Here is a 22,578-nt window from a genome sequence, read left to right as displayed (position 1 = left end):
TGTGGTGGCTTCATTTGCTTTAAGGGGCGAGAAGTCAGCAAAAGCCAGTCTGAGAGAAACGTGGAAGGCGCTCCGGGACAACAGAGCAACACTGCACTCACCGCCATGCGGAGAAGGCTAGTGGGTGGTTACCATCTGCGTCAGCATCTCATCTCCTCCCGGCCGTCTTAAAGTCTGTCCCCTCCATAGCCAGGCCCATCTCTGTGGTGCTGACAGGGGATGCTGGGGGCCGTTTTCCCATCACCCTCTCAATGACTGACAAGGGAGGGCCAGGCACCAGGGGCTCAGCGTCTGGCCGGAGCAGAGGCCGAGGCCGCGGGGAACGCTGTCAGCGTCCAGGGGAAACAGCACCCAGCCACACACTGCCAAACAATTGGTTTCATTTTATTTCAAAATTGTACAAAATGGCCCTAAGCTGCTATAAAAAAAGCGCGGTCTCCAGCACATGTGTAAAATCAGAGACAGCGAAAGCAGGTCCTCATTCACAGTGTAACGGAAAAGCTGCCTCCGAGTCATAGCTCCTCCTTCTTCTTCCCCAGCCGCTCCTGGTCTCCCTCTCGGAGGGTTCGAATGAAATTGGTAAATCCCAATTCCTGAAGAGAGGGGGGGGAAGGCGGTTGGAAAGGAAGGGAAAGGGTCTTGAGGCTCAGGCAGGGGCAGGCACCCTCCCCTCCCTCCCTGCCATGCCCCCTCTGGACAGCCCACGTGACCATCACCAGACTGGGGGGGCAGGACACAGCCACAAACCCCGCGGTGCCAGGGCAGCCTGAGCAGCAGGTGAAGGGGCACTCACAAACCCGGGACCCCTGTGAGACCCAGAGCTGTGCTCGCAGGTCTCCCTGCCCCTGCCCCCTCAGGGACTGCTTCCCCACACACCGCAGGGCAGCCGGGGCGGCGGCCTGCCCACACTCACCGTCCGCTCGCTGCCGTACTGCTCCACGAGCTTGCCGTAGTGGTAGTAGTGGAACGTGGGGTAGGCCTTGACGGCTTCCTGCTCACACAGGCCCTGGTTCTTGTCTCTGACGCAGTCAACGGCAGCACAGGCAATCTACGGGCCGAGGAGAGTCAGCAAGGGGTCTCCAGGCCGGACCCCTCGGCACACAGCCAGTGTCCCAGCCCAGCCTTCCCGGGTCTTCTCCCCAGGAGCTGGGAGTGATCTCTACGAAGCATCCGCAGCACAGAGCACCCTCAAGGCCGAAGATGCCCGCTCTCGCTCCCCAAGCCAACAGGGCCAGTTACAGAACTCGGCGTGGCGGCCCTCGGCCTGCCCTTGAACATCGGAGAGTGACGACCATGAAAAGGAAAGGCCGCTTGGAAGTGCCTGTCAGGAGGCTTTCTGCGGAGGCCCTGCGGGTTCCCACACGTATCAATATCCATTGAGCCACGGATCAATATTTGAATTCAATTCTGCCTGAGCACCTGGGCCTGGCCACCTCCTAAGGCTTAAGGAAAACCGGCTCCGATTCTCGGAGCCTCAGCCGCCTGAGCTGTACAGCGGGGAGGAGCGCAGCAGCGAGGCCAAGACCTAGTTAAGCAGTTAGCTCGGGCTCTGGTGCACGGTGGCCTGTGGGGCGGCAGCAACTGCCAGCTGCTGTCATGACCACTCCTCCTCCTGGACCGATCTCCACCCCAAGGCGAAAGCTCATCCAGACAGGGCACGACCATGCACTAATGGCCTGCAGTGCTTGTGTGCCCGCCCGCCCGCTGTCGGTGAGGAGAGCCTAACTCCTGCTCAGGAGGAGGCTTGAGAATAGGGTTCCGTCAGGGCGGGCAGTCCGTGTGGGGGGAGGGGCAGCCCAGACACGGAGACACCGACGACGATGATGATGATGACGAAGACGACGGAGCCCACGCTCATTGGGGAAGGGAGATGCCGCACGAAAGGACACCCACCCCCACCAACAGAGAGTGTGCGCCTTCCCACAGAGCAGGCACCTCAACTACGAGGGAAGAAACCTCGTTTCTTTCCATGGGATATAGAAAGGTTATGCCAAACCTAGGGTGCTGCTTGCTAATACATGGTCAATGGCTATAAGCTTGGAGGTCAACGGCTTAAGGGTCATCTCCCTGAGGGGTATCAGCCTTCTAGAGCAATCACACCCTATAGTCTGTCCCACCCTAGGTGGGCCCCACTCCCTTCTGATAAGGATAGTGGACTGTTTCCCTGAAGGAGAGCCCAGACGCAAGGTCAAGCCCACTCAGGGAGGATCAAGCATAGGCTGCCACTTTGACTTTAGAGTCTGCCCACCTTGTCATATGGAAACAACCAGTGCCTCCCCTTCCTATTGCGTGCACACCCCTATCTTGTCCCCTTGTACGCCTATGGTACAACCCCTTCCTGCTACAATGGACTTAGGGGGGCTCGCACATCCCCCAAGTGTATATAAGCCTGGGTTGGAAATATATTTGAGCGCTCTGCGCTGTTGAGATCATGGCCGTCCCGGAGGTGAGCGACTGCATGCCTTATCTTGTCTGATGTCTCTTTAATTTTACCCCTCAGTCACACACCCGCCCCTTGGGCCCTCCGGTTGCCGGGGCTGGCACCCCACATCTTTCAGGTTGCTGAAACGATTGAGAGGGCGGTGCACCCTCCTGCTGTACTAAGGGTCGCTCAACGGGGAGCAGGAAGTGACAGCAGCAGTTGGAAAATAAGGTGCCCACCTTGTGCTCCAGGTGAGGGTGCAGGGCTAGTGTTTTGTGAGCCAGGGGTCAGAAGGCAGCACCAGCTAAGGCCCTCCTCCTGCTGGCTACGGTGGGCTCCTGCCCCCATCCCTTACATAACAGCCTGTAAAAGCAGCACTTTAGAGCAGAGTCTGCAAACTGGCTGCACACAGCCCCTCGCTGGCTCCCAGTCCTGCTCTAGTTGGCCCACAGAGAATTAACACAGAAAAACACAAAACCCCACAAAATGGAATCAGCTGCCAACACAGGACAGGGGGGCAAAAAAAAGCCGGGAGATTTTCTATTCCAGCTTGTCTTCCCAGCCTCTCCGTCAACGTGAGTGGCTGGCGCGGGTCCTGCATCCCCATGGGCAGCACTGGCTGCAGCGAGGGCAACAGACGCCTCCTGCAGGCTGCCCCTGGCAAAGGCACAGCGCTTACCCACAGGGGCTTCTGAGAGCCCCCCCCCTCCTTGCTCAGCTTCCAGAGCACTTCCTGAATGACTGTCCCTGGAGGGGCCGGCTCAGGGGTGAGGGCACAGCGGGCACTGCCTGCCTCCATACCCCGTCTGCCACCCGCCAAAGTGTTTGATGAGCATCGCTCCGGGCTGCTGCTCCTCCTGCATCCACTTTAAATTATGAATTTAATTTGTACACATGCCCCAGAGCGGTTGGCAACGGCAACATGTATGGTTTTATAAATCCACTGAATTAAAAAATGTGTACTTATTCTGAGTCGCCCCATCTAGCTGCCAGCCACACACTCAGAAGGCTACCTTCAGAAGGCTGTGCACCCCTCAGCTGCTACAGAGAGGGGGACAAAAGGTTTCTCAATGCTGAGGGGAGTGGACCTCGGTGCATGGGAGCCCAGGAAGCAAAGAAACCCCTTCTCCTCGATGCCGACGCCTGTACCCCCCACCCCCCAGGTGCCAGCCCATCACACCCACTCGAGAGCTGTGCTGACCATGCCCTCTGACCCCCGAGTCCAGCCCCTCCCTATAACTTCTAGCTGGGCGCCGGCTCCTTCTGCAGACCTGATTCCGTCTCAAGGCCGCCCTATAGAAAAGAGGGGGGCTGCCCCCAGGGCTTTGGAGGCTGCGATCCTTACCAAAAAGCAAGCTCTGTGCTCCCGGTCAGAGCACACTGCCAGCCTTCCCCTCGGCCACCTTGCGTTCAAGCTGGGCCCCCTGGCAAGCACGTGCTGTGGGTGCCCTGTCTGTGTCCCCTCTGGCAGCACTTGCCACCAGCATGGCATGGGCTCCTCCTGTCTGAGGGTTTCCCTCCAGCCTTCACTGAAGGGGCCACAATGGGTCTCTTGACCTTTGAAAGGGACAGATCTATGGCTCCCTTCCTAGTGAGGTCCCTCAGCCCCGCATTGACCCATCCCCCCATCCCACTTCCTCCATCCCTGCAGTGGGGTGCTGGCTCAGCTGGTCTCAAAGCCACCCTCAGATGCCACCTGCTCATGCAATTCTGAGTCTGTTCCTCGCCAGCCAGCGGCATGACTCTGGGCTAGTCATTTCACCAGGGAGTCCGCATCCGCCCGTGAGGTGAGGCAGGGATGGCGCGCACGGGTGATAGGTGGTACTGTGGACCCGGCATAAGGCTTCTAAAGCCTCCGTGTGAGGACACCAGTCAGTGCCAAACCTGCCATCTGGCACCACCACAGTGCTCTGACATGTCACAAGGAGCCTCTGGGTGGCAGTGCCATGTGCGTCGGTCAGAAGGCAGGCTTGGCACAGCTTCTGGAAGGCCCCAGCCCTGAGGACCCTGTGGAGCGACTCTGCTCTGCCCGTGTGGGGTCACTGTGAGCTGGTGCCGGCTCCGTGGCGGCTCCCTCCTCGCCCCCAAACGTCTATAACAGCAAGGTGTCCTGAGAGTCCCTAAAGGTACAAACAGTGGTAGGTACATCATCCGTTGCCAGCTACAGACTATTAAGAGTGAAGGGGTGGAGTTTAGCCTGTCAATCAGGTCGCAGCTTGATGACCTCGTTTGGAGATGCTAAGGAGATGAACAGCTTGCTGGAGGTGGGACACACACTCCCTTCCAGACATTACTGACGACAACCAGCCTGATGGAGCTGCGCTGATGCAGCAGAACCACATGGAGACCCTTGCCAGTGCTGAGATGCTTACACTGCCACTGGATCCACAAGACTTCCCACCCACTGGCCTGTGATCTTCCTGCATTCAGCATCATTGCCTGCAAGGACTTCATAGATTGGTATCGGACATACGGGCTAATATCGGACTTATGGACTTGATCTGGGCTGGGCTGTTTTCTCAATATTCAATTGCTCTTGTATATAAACCTTTCTTACACACGTGAGTGTCTATGGATTTGTTCCTCTAGTCAACCTGGACTCACACACTGGGCAAAGCTGGATGGAGAAGCTGCCATTCTGAATCCACCCATCGTGCCACGGAAGAAAGGCCTGGCAGTCTACTCTGGAGAAACCTGCCACCGGAAGCCCTCAGGGAGCACAGTTCTGCTCCGACACACAGGGCCACCCTGAGGCTGGTTTGACCCGAGGGCAGCTGGCAGGGGTCGGGACTGTGGTCAGTTCAGAGGCATGACGTCCCTGCTCTCAGGTCCCTGAGGGGCAACTGATCTTAGAAACACAGCACGGCCAGGGCTATCACCAGGGCCACAGCGGGGCAAGCCCAGGAGGGCGCCCGGGGCCTCCAGCTTCACTCCCGATGACCTCTGAGGACATCTGGTCAAGAGCTGCACCACTGCCCGGCCCTGGGCTGGGGACAAGCCGCCCCCCACCCCCCCAGCTGTCACCTGCCCCTGCTAGGCCAGCCTCCCACCACAGACCCTTAACTTCAGGTCCCCTTCAGGGACACCATCCATTCCAACCCTGACCCTTTCCCACTTGGTGTGTCAATGGACAAAGTCCCCAGGTGAGCTCCCGGGAGGGGCTGGAGGCTCCCCAGCTGAAATATGAGTGGCCTCACACAGCTTTATTGATTCAGGAAAATAAATCTCTGCAGGAGCTAATATTGACTCTGGCTATGAAAATGGGAGGCGAACAACCACGTGCATATTGATCGGGGAAGGAGCAGGGGACTCTTTCTGGATGGACAAAAATACAACTCTAGCTCAGCAGTGGCGGCAGCAGTGGCAGCAGCAGGGGGAGGGGGGGAAGTGGGGGGGGGGGGGGGGGGAGGGGGGGGGGGGAGGGCGACAAACCCCGTTCTGGCTGTCAGTGAGCTGCTGGGCAGCCTTGGGTGAGGGGCATGGCCTCTCTGGGTCAGACGCTTCCTGCATACATGGAGAGGGAGAGCAGACCTCACACCCCGCTGCCCCCTCCACCCCAAGCCTCGGTCTGGAGCCGCTACCAGATGGCCGCAGGAACCTCAGCACCCTGCCCGGAGCGGGCCCAGTCACACAGGCCCCTGAGGTGGCTAAGCCAGGGAAGGATGCGATGGCTCCGGGGGTCGGCAGGCCTGCCGAGCCATGACCAAGGTCAGCCTCCAGAGAGGAATCAGGGCGTACGCTGGGGAGAAAGCACCAGTACGTCCTGGCTGGAGGACAGGACTCTGGAAGGAGAGACCGAGAGAGTAAAAAAGGCAGATCGGCAACGCTGCCGGTCCAAGCTAAGGCAGTCGGCTAAGGCGCGTGCGTCTGGAGAGGAGGGAGGTTGTGCCTCCCAGCACACACCCCTGGGTGCAGACGGTTAAGCTCCCAGCTACCCGCCAACAGGCTGACGCCCCCAGAGGTGTCCAGGAGGAAAGGCTGGGCAGCCTGCAGCTGAGCAGAGGGTGCAGGTGACTGCCACCACGGATCATCATGAACCGGAAATGACCCCACAGCCGGTGCTCTGATCTTGATGCTGCTGCGTCAGGAGAGGGCTCCCCGCCCCATCCTGCAGTTAGTGGGGGCAAGGGTGGTGGTGGTGCAGAAACCACGTAAAATGCAGGCTGCTCCCATCAGGGCCCCCAGACAGCTGGGTCCCAGGGCCCATGCCAGGTCCCCAGCCCAGGCTCCACGTGACTGAGGGGCACCTTCAACATCACAGGCCTCCTTAGCTTGTAGAGACCTGGGTGTCCAGTGTGCAGGAAGCCCACCTCGCTTCAGCCCTCCTGCTGTCTGTCCAGAGCACTGTGTCTGCTGAGCGGTGGGGCTGCGAGTTGCTGAGAAGTGGCCACGATCCCAGCATAAGGACCGCTTACTGTGGAACCAACACCCACTGGTGGCACAGACCCGGTGTGGGTCTGCGTACAGCTGTGCCCCTCAGGTGCTTCAGTGGGTAGTCTGTCAGCACTAGATGGCCAGACCTCGTTCCTAGGCACCTCCGGGTAGACCTGAACCTCCCCAACTTTCCCGTCTGCAGTCCAGGCACCGTAAACTATTCACAGGATGGCAAAAGGTCTCCCTCAAACTAGCCCACTCTGCAAGCTGGGGCTCCCTGGACACAGGGCTGTGGCAGGAGCACTGGGGGTGGGAGACCCCCCTGGCCACCCTTTTCTGTGCAGCTCAAGGGACAGGGGGAGGAAACAATGTTTTTCTGGTCTCCATAGTCCCCCCTGGAGGGGATGAGGTGTGGGGGTGATGATGGGACTTCTTGAGTCCAGGGAAGGGTCCCAGAGGTCTGGGCATCCCTGGTTGTCTCTCACCCAGTGCGTCCAACTGGAACCACCCCGTTCTCCCAGGTCCCCTCTGCACCCGCAGGCCTGACCCCCTTCTGGCAACAACCGAAGCCCGGGCCAAGCCCTACCAAGCAGAAGGCATGAGCTCCCGCCATGAATTCTCACTCGCTCGCTGCCTACGGCTGCCCAGCCTCAGCAGAACCACTGCTCCTGCTGCCACCTGGCACCGCCCGGGGAAGATGCCAGCCAGGCTTTAAGAGACCACTTCACGTGACTCGGGGTCTGGCTCTGAGTGTGTGCGCGTGCCTATACGATTGTGGGTTGCTGGCCCCTTCTGTGAGAGGCCCCTGGAACCCCAGCCAGGAAGGGTCCTTGTGGGGCTGTAGACCAGCACCCCCAGCTTTTGCAGAGCCCTGTGATTTATCTACAGGTACTGAGCTCACTAGGAGACCCAGATCACACTCCCCAAGTTCAGGGTTCTGGCCCCTGGCCCCAACCCAGTCTTGGATCAGACCCACAGCTGGCTCTGGCCACCAGAGTGGCTGGCTATGCCCAGTGCCCGCTCGCCCTGCCCCCTCCAATCTAATCTGGGGCTCCGGCTTGTTAATTTTATGCTCCATCAGTCGGCAGCTGCAGGAGGCTGCTCTCCTCCAGCACGGCCCCTTCCAGCTGCCTTTGCTTGGATCCTTTCTTATTTGTATCTTTAATTATATCGGTAATGCATGGCTACAGTCTTACTGTAAAAAGGCCCAAGCACTAAATAAACAAGCAGGTGACCCCCATCTTCCAGGCCCCTCCTCCAAGTCGGCGCTGCCCCTGCCAGTTGCTTTTGCAGCATGAGCCCCTGCCCACTTCATCTTATGCCTGAAGGGGACCCGGAGGGGAGGGGCACGTGGTAGGATGGGTGGCAGGTGGGGAGGGGCGTCCTCACCTTCCGGTCGTCTTTGAAGACATCAGCGGTGGCAGTAAAGTGCGGAATGACCTTCTTACAGTGTGGGCACCCTGCAGACGGGAGGAGAGAAGACACGGGTGGAGTGAGCGGTGAACCTCGGATGGAGGTGGCAGGCCCGGGGTCACTTCCTGAGCCTGTCCCCCACCACACAGACCTCGGGGCCTCCTCTCTCACTGTCCCCACCTCTGCCAGGCTTGGCCTCCTTTTGGCTACAACCAAAGCCCCTGAACCATGAGGGTGGAGGGTGGGGGCAGCCCCTTCCACAGTGCGCTGCCCTTGGGGCTAGAGGCGCCTGGCTCTGACCCACAGAGAAGAGCTTTGGGCTAAAAACGGAAGAGAGTCTCCAAGGCTGCTCTAAACCTCACTTCTCTTGTCAAAGGAGTCCTGGTGATATAGCCGGTAGTGGCTTGGTTACGTGTTGGGCTGCTGACTTTAAGGTCGGTGGTTCAAGACCACCAGCCGCTGCTGGGGAGAAAGAGGAGGCTTCCTGCTCCCGTAAGGAGACGGGGTCTTGGAAAACACAGGGTCCGTTCTGCTCCGTCACTGAAAGCTGGAATCAACTCGCTGGCAGTGAGTTTGCTTTGGCTTTCTCCTGTCAAAGGACAGCCTCGCAGAGCAGAAGGGACTGGGGAAGGCTGGGGAGACTGGGCGGCGGCAGCCACCCTCCGGGGCCTCCACTGCTTATGCCCACCCTGGCCTGGTTCTCACAGTCTGTCTACCCTCGGTCCGTCGTCGGGTCCCGCAGCCAGAGACCCCAGGCACCCAGGCCAAGATGAAGCAGTGTTACAGGGAGGCCCTGAGGCTGCACCTGGGCCGAGGTTCCTGCCAGAGGGGACGAGGGCGTCACTGCCCATCCCGACACCTGTCTCTCCCATACTGTGCATCGCCCCGAGCCCTCCCAGCATAGGGCCGGGACCTACTCAAGGATCCCGCCTCAGCCCTGGCCACTTCTGGCTTGGCCATTCCTCACATACCTCAGAGCACAAATGGCCGTGAGAACAGAGGTGCTCTGGAGGGGGCTGTCCCTGGTCTGTAAATAACGCTGGCAAGAGACACAGGTGGGGAATGCCCGAGCCCTCTGGGGAGAGCTGGCCCACCCACTGTCCCGAGGCTCCCGGCTAGCACGGCGGGATGGCTCCGCTCCTCTACCTTCACTCTATATAATGTGACCAGCACTTGTAGGTGTTTCGTGGAACCAAATTCAGGCTAAGCCACCACTCGCCTCTGAACACAGCCCCTTGAACTGGCTCCTATGTGACACAGGTGCGACCCGGGGGCCCCAGGAATTTCCCCGATATTAGAGGCCAGAGATGTGGCCTGTCATGGGACTCGTATGCCAGGACTACGTGGGACAAAACCTGACTCTGCCGTGATGTCTCATCAAATGGGGCTCGCAGGGATGCAGCAGGATGCAGCCCAGCTTCTCCTGGGGGTTTCTCAGGCTGCATGTCTCCATGGAAGCAGGAAGTCTCATCTCACGCCTACAGGGAAGCTGGCGGACTTGAACCGCAACCCCTCGATTCACAGACTCAAGCTTAATCATTGCTCCACCAGGCTTCCGTAACGAGGTAGCCCAAACCCAAACCCAGGAAGATCAAGTGGCTTCTAACCCACAGCAACCCTACGTAGGATTCCCGAGGCTGTAAGTCCTCATGGGCACGGCCGGTCTCATCTTTCTCCCTCGGAGCTGCTGGTGGGCTGGAACTGATGGCCTTGTGGTTAGCAGCCAACATGTACCTCCGCACCTGACTGTGTCACCAGGACTCGGACAATGAGCTGAGTGCCTCACAGATCCTAAATCACTGCAGCTGACTGGGAAAATGAAGGTTTTAAGGATTTTAATTTTAATATCAATTACGAGTTACACTTCTCAAATTTGACCTAGCAGAGGAAAAGACCAATTCAAATGCATAACAACTTCCTATTATAAAGGAATGAAGTGATATAAATCACAGAGTTATTTTGAAAGCTGGGCCTTCTGGCTAACAAGGCATGTCAAAGGCAATCGGGCAGCCCCATCCATGGAGCAGGAGGAGGCCCCAGGCTCCTAGGAAAATAAGCTTCCTCTCCCCAGAACCCGGTTTCACGACTAACTGATCCTTTGTAACCACTTTGCTCGTCCAAGTATCAAGGTAAAGGTCGGCCTGTTTCAATGTAAGGCACCCAGGCCACCGATGAAGGGTGACATCTCATTTTCCCACCAGTCCCGAGCAAGTGCCCCAGAGATGGAGAACTGGGGGAAAGGCTGCGTGAGAAAGTGGGTGATGTTCCCCAGAGGATCAGGGGGCTCAGGAGGCAGGGCTCTTAGGACAGCAGCGCCTGTGACAGCAGGAAATCAAAGACATCCGAGAAGAGCAGTCGCCCAGTGCTGGGAAAGGGCGCCTGACAGGAGCGAGCAGAGAAAGGCAGGGAGACTGTGGGGGGAGAGGGAGCCAGCCGGGGGCAAGTGACAACAAATTTCCGATATGAAAATCGCAATAATTTATCAAGGGCTCACCAGGGTGGGAGAGTGGGGGAGGGAGGGGACAAAGAGGAGCGGGTACCAAGGGCTCAAGTGGAAAGAAGATGTTTTGAAAAGGATGATGGCAACATATGTGCAAATGCTCGATGCACTGGACGTGTGGGTTGTGATAAGAGCCGTAAGGGTCCCCAATGAAATGACAAAATAAATAAAGATGGGTGAGAGGTGATGCACTAAGCTAATAAAAGGACCCACAAAAGCAAAACAAATAAGTAATATCCACAGATTTTTTGAAGTTCCTGTGTATATTTAGTATACATTCTTTTCATCACTGAAAGAACTTAACATGATGGATTCCCTGGTCCTTGGAGAGTCCACTGTCCCTCTCCACTCCGCCCCCTTAGCCCACTGGAGATGGTATAGTCCTCAGGAGGGCTGGGCTGGGCAGGGCTGGGGGGTGTGGGAAGTAGGGGGCAGGCAAGGGCAGTCGGGGAGCCGGGGGAGGCTCAAGGGATCCAGCCCCCAGCCAGGAGCAGAGCTGCACACATTACAGGCACAGGGGACATCAGAAAGGTTGAGAAAACGGAATGGGAAGGGAAGGGGCATTTCCCACCAACTTTTTGAAGGCCCTTTGCATACACTGTTTCACGTGTTTGTAGTCATAAAGGTTTGCTTTTTAAAGGATAAGCAGCTTTCGCTTAGTTCTTTCCTTTCCCCCAGCCCCTTGATGGTTTTAAATGACCCAGACCTACACACGCGCAGCCCTGGACAAGAGGTAGGATACAAGTAGGTGAGGCAGAGGACATGGCTCTGAGCAGACTTCTGGGGTTTGTCTGGGGGGGTAGGGGAGAAGCTCCTCCCTGCTTCCCCTCTCCCGCTTCCAGCTCAGCCAGCCCGGTGGGGGAGCACCTCGGGGAGGCGGGTCCCTGGAAGGCTTCCATACGGTGCTCGCACAATAGCCCACTGCACAGAACGTATCGTGGACACTCAGCACTTCCCCAGTGTCCCGGGGCGCAGGGCCCCACAGCCCAGAGCCGTCCTGCGGTGAAGGGAGCAAGGAGGCCGTTGGTGTCAGGAGGAGCACCCACGGCAGTGAGTGGGTAAATCCCCCTCCTCCATGGCTTGCTCTACATTTGACCTCATGTGCCAACAGCCGCCTCGACTTTCTTCCTGGGTGCAGTTGCTGGGTTCAAACTGCTGACTTGAGGAACTAGCAGCTGAGCGCTTCACCCCCGCACCACCAGGGCTCCTTACCTTCCTGGAAGGAGACGGCATGAACGGAGGCGGCCCAGCCCTTCTCTCCAGGGCGGGAGGATGGGAAGGAGTGGACAGTTTTTTTTAAGATACGAATGTCACAGCACACCTCCCTCCTTACCGACCGCAATGGCGACTACTCCTTGCTGCCCTGGCCACCTCTCTAGCAGACTCTGCGGTGCATCGCACTCTGGGAGCGTGGATTCCACACTACAACGCCGCTCTCCCTTCTGGTTTTCCACACAGACCATTTCCGGGTTGGGAGACTGTGTGAGGAATAAGGTTCCCCCAACGCCAGCCCCTCCGGCATGGTAAGGATGCGCACCTCAGATTTCCTGGAGGTGTGGGGACCTGGCAGTGGGGCCTCAAAAGGAATGTGCCAAAGAGAACTGGAGGGAGGCAATGCCGGGGCTCATCCTGGGTGTCCAGGAGTAGCGGGGCATCTCTGAGGGAAGGTGGGGTCAAGGACCCCTAATAACTGGCCTCTATCTGCTGCTGAAAGAATACTGAACCGCTGCATCCTGCGTGCGACAGAGATAGATAGACAGACAGATAGGCAGGCAGGCAGACAGACAGATTGGCAGACAGAGAGATAGACAGACAGACAGATGAACAGATGCCCGCTCTGCTCTGGAGGGAGGACACAGTGCCACCTTGCTGAGTGCCTCACACAGCCACAGAGGAAGAAGCTAATGTCTTAGGAGCCACTCCGTCTTCCAGGGACACCCACCCTGAGGACAGAGGGAGCCTCTGCGAGGAACTAAGAGAACAAGTGGCACCCAGAGAGGCGGTGGCGGGGACAGGGGTTGGCGCTGGCTGGGTAAACACAGCGGCCCAGCGGGACACAGCCTGAGCCCGGCACTGTGGGGGCTCAGCAGGCGGCCCCTCCTGAGGGTGAAGCGGGAAGGGACACTGCAGATCACTGGCACTTGGAAAGCAGGGGCAGGAGGGTTGGCTACAACCCAGTGGGTTTACGACTGGATTGGGCTGCCCAGCTCCTCAGCAGACCTGGCTTTTATTACCCTCAGTCCATTAGGCTGAGCTGCACCCTGGGGTTGGGGGGTGGGGGTGGGGGAGAGAAGGGCAGCCGCAGAGTGGGAAATTCTAAGAACTGTGCCTTTTAAGTATCAATTAACAGCCCCAAAACAGGAATATGCAAAAACCCATGGTCACAAGAGCCCTATGAGGGGTGTTGGCAGCAGTGCCAGCCACTCCCTCAAATTAAGCCTTGATTAAAAGGAGATTCACACTGGCTCCTGGGAGAGAGAGAGAGAGAGAGAGAGAGAGAGAGAGAGAGAGAGAGAGATGACAAGAGTGGGCAGGGCCGCATAACACCTTCAAGGCCACTCAGGAAGGCTGGGGAGGGGCAGGGGTGGGGTGCTCAGAAGACTGAGCTGTCAGTGGGTGGGTGGGCCAGGTTCTGGGCTCCTGGGGGAAGTGAGGGAACTGAGTGGCAGGAAGGAAGCCGGGGCCTGGGGGAGGCTGGCCGAGGGGACGAGCCCAGGGGCGCGAGGAGGTGGACAGCCTCTCTCTAAAGTGAGGAGAGGGCCTCCTCCTCTCCTGGCAGGACTGAGAAAAGGCCCCCAGCCTGGAGGGAAAAGCAGCAGAGGACCCCGGACACGGAGTGACCCCCCTGCCCTGGTCCCCAAGGGGATCTTCCGGCTTCAGTCTGCTTGATCCCTCTGACCTCACCGCTCAGCGTTCACGGACGAGCTACTTACAAGGGGCGTAGAACATGACCAAAGTGTGCTTCTTCTTCTTCAGCGTCTCCCGGAAGTTGTCCCCCAGCAGGTGCAGCACGCTGGTGTGCTGCTCTTCCCACGTGGGCTCCGGGGGTGGGGGAGCCTCGGGGCTGCGGGGAAGCAGGGGCTGTCACGTATGCGCTCCCTGCACCCCCGCATCCCCCAGGAGCACACAGAGAGACCACTTTGCACCCCTTCTCAGAAGTCACCGTAACACTTGGTTTGGACATAGGCAGATCCATCACCATCCCCGGAGAAGATGTTCCGATTCCCTCTGCGGGGCCCACTAACGAGTCACGCTGTGAAGATGTGGAAGACCCACTCCTCAAGGGTCCTCCTCTATGGGGCTTGTGCTCCCCGCCCGCCCTGCCCCCCACCTTCAGGGCTCTCCCAGGGGCTCTATTCCAGGGCTTTCCTGGGGGTGTGTGGACATGGTTGAGGAGTGGGGTGAGCCGGGGCACCAATCCAGGTCACTCCCAGCTGTGTGAGCGTAGGTGTCCCTAAAGCCCTCAGCGCCTCTGTGATCTGCTGTGTCCTGCAAGGATGATGGCAGCCGCTCTGGGGTCCTAGGCAGTGCCCGCACGCACACGCTAAGAAATGACAGATGCCCAGTCCTCATCCGGCATCTCTCCCTGATCTTGCCCTCGCTGCTGCCTCCACTGTCTCCCTTCTCTCTCTCTTTCCTTTCTCTGAGAAGTGTTTCGGGGAGCCGCCAGCGCCCAGCGGGCCCTGGGGGTCCTGCCTCTGGTGGAGGGCAGCAGTTTTGGGGAGTACTCTCTGCTGAGCACCTACAGCTTCCCATGTCTGCCCTAGCTTTGGGATGGGTCTCTCTCAATCCTCCAACGATCTGACCTATCTGCAGGGCTTCCACAACCGCTGAGGGTGGGGGCCATGCCCCTATTTCCAGGTTTCTGTTTCTGCCTGGAGGTCACGTTGCTGCCGGAAACCCAGTATGACTTTGAACACACCCACTGCCTCGCGCTCAAGCCAGCCTCCAACCCACCTTCTTTATTGGGGTGATCAGCACCCCTGCTCTTGTGACCTCCTCTTTTCTGTTCCCCATGGTTGACCCCATCTATTTGACCTTGCTGCCCCAGCCCACCCAAGCCCTGCCTCCCCAGGCTGGCCTCAGTCACCCACAGCTTGGCCTCCCGGGCCCACGTCGGAAACACTCCTTGGCCTCACCGGCACTGTCCCGCGCCCCAAGTCAGAGCCCTCTGTGTTTGGACTCCACGTGAGGAGCAGAGGGAGATGCTGCCTGTCTCTGGGCATGGCCCTGCCCCTCCGAGTTTCCTCAATGGAAAGAGGATAAAGCACTCTGCTCCCAGGGAAGGAAGTGGGGCGGCAGACACAGCTCTGCAGCCCCCGCCCCCCTCGCACTGTGCTCAGCGCTCTCCACTCCCTACGTAAGTCTAGACAGGAGCCCTGTGGCTTAGTGGTTTCCAGCTGGGCTGCTAACTGCAAGGTCAGCAGACGAGGCTCTCTATCCCCAAAGAGTGCCAGTCTCGGAAACTCGTAGGGGGCAGTTCTACCCTGTGCTATAGGTTGACCATGAGTTGGCATCGACTGGACAGCAGGGGGGTTGGAGCTTGACATGAGTCTTTGGAGAAAGCAGTCCTGTCTCCATCACACAGAGGGGACACGGGGGCTCAGCTGGAGGTCACCCGGGAGTGCAGGCCTCTCCGAAGCCTCAAGTGTGTGCTCTGAGCCCAGGCCCCTCCAGTCTCCTGGCAGCAGCAGCTGTGCCCAGATAGGAAGCGCTGGGACGCTCTGTGGGCATGCCCGTGCCCCGTCCCCATGACTGATGCTCCCCAAGCTCCTCTGTTCTCCGCCCACAACTCCGAGCACCTGGGCCCCCTGTTCCCCCGGGTGAGGCAGCCCTGTACCTGGTGTGGCTGGAGGAGTGTGTGTGAACACGATGCCGGCTTCAGGCTCCACAAGAACAAGGGATGAGGGGGTGCCCCGCCCTTTGAGGGGCAAGGGGTCCCCACTCCCCTGGGCAGTCAGACAAATGCCCGGCTACTGGCAAAGCCTTCCCCTGTGGGAGAAACTGGCCACCCATCTCTTACCAGAGGCTCCTCCTGAGCCCTGTAGGAACTTTGTGCCCGTTCTATAAGTGGGTGAGGGCCATTCGGGAACAGGGCATCAGGCAGGAGCCCTGGAAGCGGCCTCCTGCACAGACACCTCACGCCTGGTGGTGCCCGCCTGCAACCGAGGCTGAGGACCCACGGCCTAACCACGTAAACGGTCAGCGCCCCTGCCCTGCGTGGTGCCTTACAAGGGAATCTTTAGGCCCTGAGCCAGCGGCTGCTGCCCAGGCTGGCCTGCTGAGGATACACCGCTGAGTGTCCAGGTGAAGGGTGAGCGTGTGTACATGTGAGGGTGGGGGGCTAGAGATGGGCAGAAGTAGGAAAGAGGTTGCTCCACTGCACAGTGTGGGCTCTCTGCACCCCAGGAGCCCTCGCAGAGGAAGGGAGACTCTGATGTACTCGTCGGGACGGGGGCTTGGGCCAGTCATAGCAGGCTCCTCCTCGGTGCCCAGCCCCTGAGCAGAACCCGCCAGCCACTGGGGAAGCTGGGACCCAGAGCCTCATGGTGCTTGGAGGGGTGTTTGACTCACAGTGTGACCTTCTGGGTTGGGGGCTGGGGAGATTAGGATGAGGGTCCTTCACGGAAGAGGAGAGCCTGGCTGGCCGACAGCTGATGGGGCCTCATCAGAAAGGCCCCCAAGACCTGCTGGGAGAGGGTGTGGGGCCAGCACACCACAGGCACCGATAGGATTTAGGGACTCAAATCAGGCTCAGTTCCTGTGGGCCCTGAGCCAAGGGCCATCGGTTGATCTCCAGAGTGTCCAGTGGAGGCAGGCTGGGGGTTCCAAGGTGCCCTCGAGCCGGGGGCTTACTTGTGCATCCAGTCCACAAACATCTTCTTCGTCCTCAGCGAGGGCACCGCATGTTTCTCCCCGTCCTTGAAGAACTTGAGGGTGGGGAACTCGGAGATGTGGAACCTCTCTGCCAGGGCCTTGTTGGCGGTGGCGTCCACGGCTGCAAGGACACCAGGGCCCTGGGGGGGAGAAAGGCCAACCGTGCACGTCAGCCTCAGACGCAGCACTGACGTGCCCCCCCACCCACCCCGTGCCTGCTGCTGGGCCTGGGCATGGCGCAACACACACGCCCATTACTTCCCATCCAGGGGCTTTGAAACAGCCCCCCCCCCGCCCCCAACACAGGGGTGGCCCGGGGCCTGTTCTCACTGGCCACTGAAGACAAGCAAACAAACTGACCGCCACCAGTCGATTCTGCCTCCGTGACCCCAGAGGACGGGCAGCACAGCCCTTGGGGGCAAACCTTCCCGGGGGCTGGTTTTTCCATCAAGGAGAAGTCAGGGGAGTTGAACTGTTGACCTTGTGGCTGGCAACCCACCATGTAGCCACGCCACCAGGGCTTCCATGAGGGTCACAGCCCCAGAGGAAGGGGGGTGGGTACTACGGGGCTGAACCACGCCAGAGCCGAGCCGGCTGAGGCCCTCCGGGACGTGTGTGCCCGTGAGCTCGCGTCATACGGTCATACAAGGTGGTCAGGAAAGGGCACTTACGTCTGCTTCTCCATGGAGGACTTCCGCGGCGCTCTCAAACTCGGGCTTCATCTTCTTACAGTGTCCACACCCTGGGGGGACATCAAGAGAGGTCATCCCCAGGCCCTGGGGGCCCATCTCCCCCTCTTCCGGTCAGTGTACTAAATTCCCAGGCACTGAGTGCTGGGAGAAAATGGGAACAGGGGTCACCGGTGGGAGGGCAAGGGGCAAACGTGAAGTGGCAGACAAAGCTGGCTGCGAGCGGAGGTCAGCCAGGAGGCGCTGCGACGATGGAGCCGCCTTCAATGAGACGAAGCCGAGCGTGACGGAGAGAACTTGTCTGCAGCCGCCCACTGACTGCAGTCGTATTTAAACATCGTTTGCGTCTATGAACTGGAACTCCGCGGGCAAGACTTCCTGACTGAACCTGGTATGTGCAGACCCTGTGTTCTGCGCGCGGCAGCCCTACCACGTAGGAACGCTCCATTTCATAGGAGAGGAAACTGAGGCACAGACGAGGTAGGTGACAAGTCCCAGAGCAGGACACAAGCCCCAGCAACCTGGCTGGAGGCCGGCGCTTCGGGCAGGTTGTGTTACCAGCTCGGGCTGAGTGTGTGAACGATAACACAGCTGCTCTCACCAGGGGTGACTTTTCTGGGTCACCAGCAAGTCTGGGGCTTCGCACTGAGAAAGGGGCTTCCCTTGGGTCAGGATCGGTGTAAGCCCCTTCCACAGTGCCGCACAGAGCCTCATGACTCACTCGGGAGCTTCCGGGTCTAAAGGGAGCCCCTCAGGCTCCCCACCCGGTGAACTGTGGGGACGTCAAGGCCATCGCTGTTACGAGATAAAAGAGCACTTTTCCCCAAAGTCGGACACTGCAAAGGAAGACGGAAGAAGAATCCGCCTTTGACCGGCAGCGCTGGCGAAGGCCACTGAAGGGGCCGTGGACGGCCAAAAGACAAACATCTGTCTGGGGAGAAGGACAGCCAGAGTGCTCCTCAGAGGCAAGGCTGGCGACACTCGCCTTACATACTTTGGGTAGGTGGTCAGCAGAGACTAATCCCTGGAGCAGGAGGTCATGCTGGGCCAATGAGAAAGAGGAAGGCCTTCGACAAGATGGACTGATGCAGCTGGGGTCTTAAAGGCTTAAAGATAAGCAGCCATCTAGCTGAGAAGCAACAAAGACCACATGGAAGAATCACACCACCTATGTGATCATGAGGTGTCGATGGGATCAGGGATCAAGACCCAGAACAAAAAATCCTATCAATGGGAATGAGGAGAGTATAGACATCTGTAGACAACTGGACATCCCCTTCCATAAGGGTCACAAGGAAGAGTCAGGGTGCAGTACAGCACTGATGAAACATACAACCTTCCTCTAGTTCTTTAATGCCCCCCAATATCATGACCCCAATTTTACCTTATAAATCCAGCTAGACCACAGCATGTACATGGGTACAGATAAGAGCTCACAACACAGGGAATCCAGGACAGATGAACCCCTCAGGACCAGTAATGAGAATGGCGATACCAGAAGGGTAAGGGTAAGGCGGGATTGAAAGGGGGAACGGATCACAATGATCTACATATAACACCCTCCCTGGGGGGCAGACAACAGAAAAGTGGGTGAAGGCAGACATCGGTAAGTGTAAGATATGAAAAAATAATAATTTATAAATTATCAAGGGTTCGTGAGGGAGGGAGGGAAAAAAGATGAGCTGAAACCAAGGGCTCAAGTAGAAAGCAAATGCTTTAAGAATGATGATGCAACATACGTACAAATGTGCCTGACAATATGGATGGATGTGTGGATTGTGGTAAGAGCTGTACGAGCCCCAATAAAGTGATTTATTAAAACAAAAAGAGAGATGGCCTTCACGGAAGGGTTGAAGGGAGGAGGTGAGCCAGTCAGGGTGCAGTGTAGCAATGATGAAACATACAACTTTCCTCTAGTTCCTAAATGCTTCTTCCCACGGGCCACTATCATGATCCGAATTCTACCTTGCAAGTCTGGCTAGACCAGAGGATGTACACTGGTACAGATGGGAACTGGAAATCCGGGGAATCCAGGGTGGATGATCCCTTCAGGATGAGTGGTGTGAGTGGCAATACTGGGAGGGTAGAGGGAGAGTGGGTTGGAAAGAGGGAACCTATTACAAGGAACTATATGTGACCTCCTCCCTGGGAACGGACAACAGAAAAGTGGGTGAAGGGAGACTTCGGACGGTGTGGGACATGACAAAGGTAGTACTTTATAAATTATCTAGGGATCATGAGGGAGGGCGGGGCGGGAGAGGAGGGAAAAATGAGGCGCTGATGCCAGGGGCTTAGGTTAAAGCAGGACACCATTGACCCGGGGTGGTGGGGGGGGGTGTGTGTGTTCTTGATTAAAAATTCGTTTTATATGGACCAAATAGACTGTTCCCTAGCTTGTCGTGCATTCTTTCCAAAAATTGGGACTTTTTTAAAACGCCAAAATCGGGACTGTCCCGCCAAAAGTGGGACGTCTGGTCACCAAAGTTTAGGTGGAGAGCAAATGTTTTGAGAATGACGAGGGCAATGAATGTACAGATGTGCTTTACACAACTGATGTATGTATGGATTGTAGTAAAAGTTGTATGAGCACCTTATAAAATGTTTTTTTTTAAGTATATATATATAGGTATAAATATAGACATATATACATGTAGATAGGTGTATTTGACTATGTAAAAAAAAAGAGAGAGATGGATTGACGCGGTGGACGCAGGATGACACTGTAGCAGGATGACACTGTAGGGACGGCGCAGGACAGGCAGGGTCCCGCTGTCTAGGACACAAGGTGACTGCGTCAGAGTGGACCAGGTAGCACCGAACAACATGTCCTAGAAATGGACATTTCACGTGGGGACAGCCCAATCGCTGCTTTCAGGACCATCGGATCACAAAGGGGCCTTGGTTTTGCTTAGTGGGTTGGCTGGGACTGGAAATGAATTTCCCCCTGAAACAATTTTGTGGACACCAGTGACGCCCAGGGCCCCGGGGGCAGCCTGTGTGACAGAGAACGCCTGAAGCCCAGGCAGCCCCGTCCCAAGTGAGCAATGTGACCTGCATCCAGCTCAGGGCCCCACAGGCCTCAGAGGCAGCTCCTGCCCAGTGGCGGCTGCTCAGCGACAGAAACAAGTGGGAAGGGCAGCCATTGGGCAGCCGAGAGGGAGGAGGAGGTCAGCTCCGGGCAGAGCTTGGACCCTCTTGAGGAGTTTACAGAAAGTCTTGTCTCTTCCTTCCCAAGCTGATGCACGTGCCAATCCAGCGAGCCCCCACTTACAGTCCTCCTAGAACAGCCGCCTCGTTTCCCCTCCTGGGAGCGGCTGGGGGGTTTGTACCGAAGACGCTGTGGTTAGCAGCCTGACACTCAATCCACTGTGCCACTCAACCCACAGGGGGTCCAACCTCCGACGCTGGGGTGCGTAGACCCCCACGTGCGTTCATCCCTTCGGAGGGAGCCTGGTTTAGGAGGCCACGACCCAGGAGGGCTGCCCCCGCTGGTGCCCGGCTCCAGCCCTTCCCGCCACCCCCCTCCCCCCCGGCTGGATCCCAGTGGCTTTGCGTGAAATAGTCTGAGATTGTTATTATTGTTATCTCGCTGAAACGAGGAGGAGGAGGTCAGTGAGGAGGCGGGGTCGCTGGCAGGCTCCTACCTGGCCCACGACGGTGAGAAGGGCACACACCACACCCCCAGTTTGACACCCCTGGCACCCTGCTCTCACTCCAGGGCCTGGAGGGAGAGGGCCCACCTGCAAGCAGAGACTGAGAAAAGGGAGCTAAGAGCCAGTGGTGGGTCCCTCACCAGAGCCACGCAGGCTGCAGGAGGAAGTGGCTGTCCCCGGAGCACCCCGCCCCCTCTTGCTCCACATGAACGGTGCTGTGAGGCCAGCTGTGGGCAGGGCCCTCAGGCAGGACAAGGGTGGGGCTGGGGCGATGGGACAGAGAGAAGAGCCGCAGCTGTCCACGAAACATGGCCGTTTGTTTCCAGATGTCCCGGCCAGTGTGGTGAGACCCCGGAAGACGAAAGGACTCGCCCGCACTGCTATAGAGGTCTCCCATCGGGCCTCGCTCAGCCCCAGCGCACCGAGGTCACCGCCACCCCCTCTTCCCTGCCACCCCAACTCTGGTGGGCCCCCCGGGCTGCAGATCCCGATGTCCACTGGGGGCGGGGGCAGGCAGTGGGGTATCGGCCGGGTGTTTTGGCAGACCCTCCTGGCACTGCTCTAGGGCATCCAGCCCAGCCACAGCTCTCTCCCAAGTAACACAAGTGGGACACCTGCACTGGGCAGGTACCTGCCGGACTACAGCCTTCCCATGAGCTCACCAGGCCCCACCACAGACTCAGGCGATACAGGGCCTCTGTGAACAGAGACGGGGCCCATGATGGGGATCACATGGCTTGGAGCTGCCACCAGGTGTCCACACAGCCCCTTTCCCTCGGGTGTTGTTCTTCCTCAAACAGCCCCGCCCTGGCCATCACAGTCACTGGACAAGGCCCCTCTTGTGGGGCACCGGCCATCACAACTCCACTGGGTCTAGTCCCTGGCCTCCCAGTTCACTGCGCTCCCCAGTAAAGGACCTGCAGCTCTTCCCATTCCGAATAGCTACCCATGGGTTTCCATGGCTTAGAATTCCACCATGCCTCGGTTAGGTGGCTGCCTGCTGATATTTACAAGCAGCCGGGACATCTTTCTAAAACACCAAGTCAGATCAAATGGCTTCCCGTGACAGGTAGGTGAAGATCCAAGTTCCTTCACGTGATCACAAAGCCCCAAGTCTGGCCCCCACCGACCTCCAACCCCACTCGGTCCACTGGTCTTCGGCTCTCTCCTCTTGCCACACACACACCCCTGCTGCCGAGCCGGAGGCGGCACAGCCTCTGCCAGAACACGCCCTCCCCGCACCTGCATGTGCCCCAGCCCTTCACGTCACTGGGGCGCAATGAAAGCTCCCAGCATGGTCCTCCAGCGAATGGTTGGGACCTTGTAAACAAGGCCCAGGTAACAGACGGCTGTCTTCATTGCGACCCCCGGGCATAAGCACGGCTGCCTCAGACGCAGACACAGAGGACTCCGGGGCCATGAGGGAAGAGCCCACAGCAGAGCAGGTTGGAGAGACCCCTCCCCGCCTGAAGTGATGGAGGTGGCGTAGGCCAGGCCCCGACACCGGAGGAGCAGCAGGCCCGTCTGCCCGGCCCACGGAGAGTAGTGGCCGGGGGCTTGCGTGCTGAGGACTGGCTCGGAAGACTTGCCTGCTGGCTGAGGAGAGGCCCTGCTATGGATGAAAGGCTACATCCTTAATGATATCTGACG

The 22,578-nt window shown here is 58.4% G+C and overlaps 1 protein-coding gene across 1 annotated transcript in view; it reads right to left on the bottom strand.

The window, feature by feature from the left end:
- Positions 1–368: 368 nt before the first annotated feature.
- Positions 369–22,578, bottom strand: part of PDIA5 (protein disulfide isomerase family A member 5) — an 82,631-nt gene continuing 60,421 nt past the window's right edge. The window contains exons 11-16 of the mRNA XM_030884852.2: positions 17,258–17,328; positions 16,566–16,726; positions 13,643–13,773; positions 8,186–8,256; positions 914–1,048; positions 369–593 (exon numbers count right to left, since the gene is read on the bottom strand). Coding sequence (XP_030740712.1) covers positions 513–593; positions 914–1,048; positions 8,186–8,256; positions 13,643–13,773; positions 16,566–16,726; positions 17,258–17,328 — 650 coding nt within the window. The 3' untranslated portion in view covers positions 369–512. The remainder of the gene's footprint in view (positions 594–913; positions 1,049–8,185; positions 8,257–13,642; positions 13,774–16,565; positions 16,727–17,257; positions 17,329–22,578) is intronic.

This window comes from Echinops telfairi, unplaced genomic scaffold, assembly GCF_000313985.2.
Source record: "Echinops telfairi isolate 266 unplaced genomic scaffold, ASM31398v2 ScPeMD7_17;HRSCAF=63, whole genome shotgun sequence".
Taxonomy (NCBI): Eukaryota; Metazoa; Chordata; class Mammalia; order Afrosoricida; family Tenrecidae; genus Echinops; species Echinops telfairi.
The sequence above is the reverse complement of the archived record's forward strand: the minus strand, read 5'-3'. Positions and strand labels throughout refer to the sequence as shown.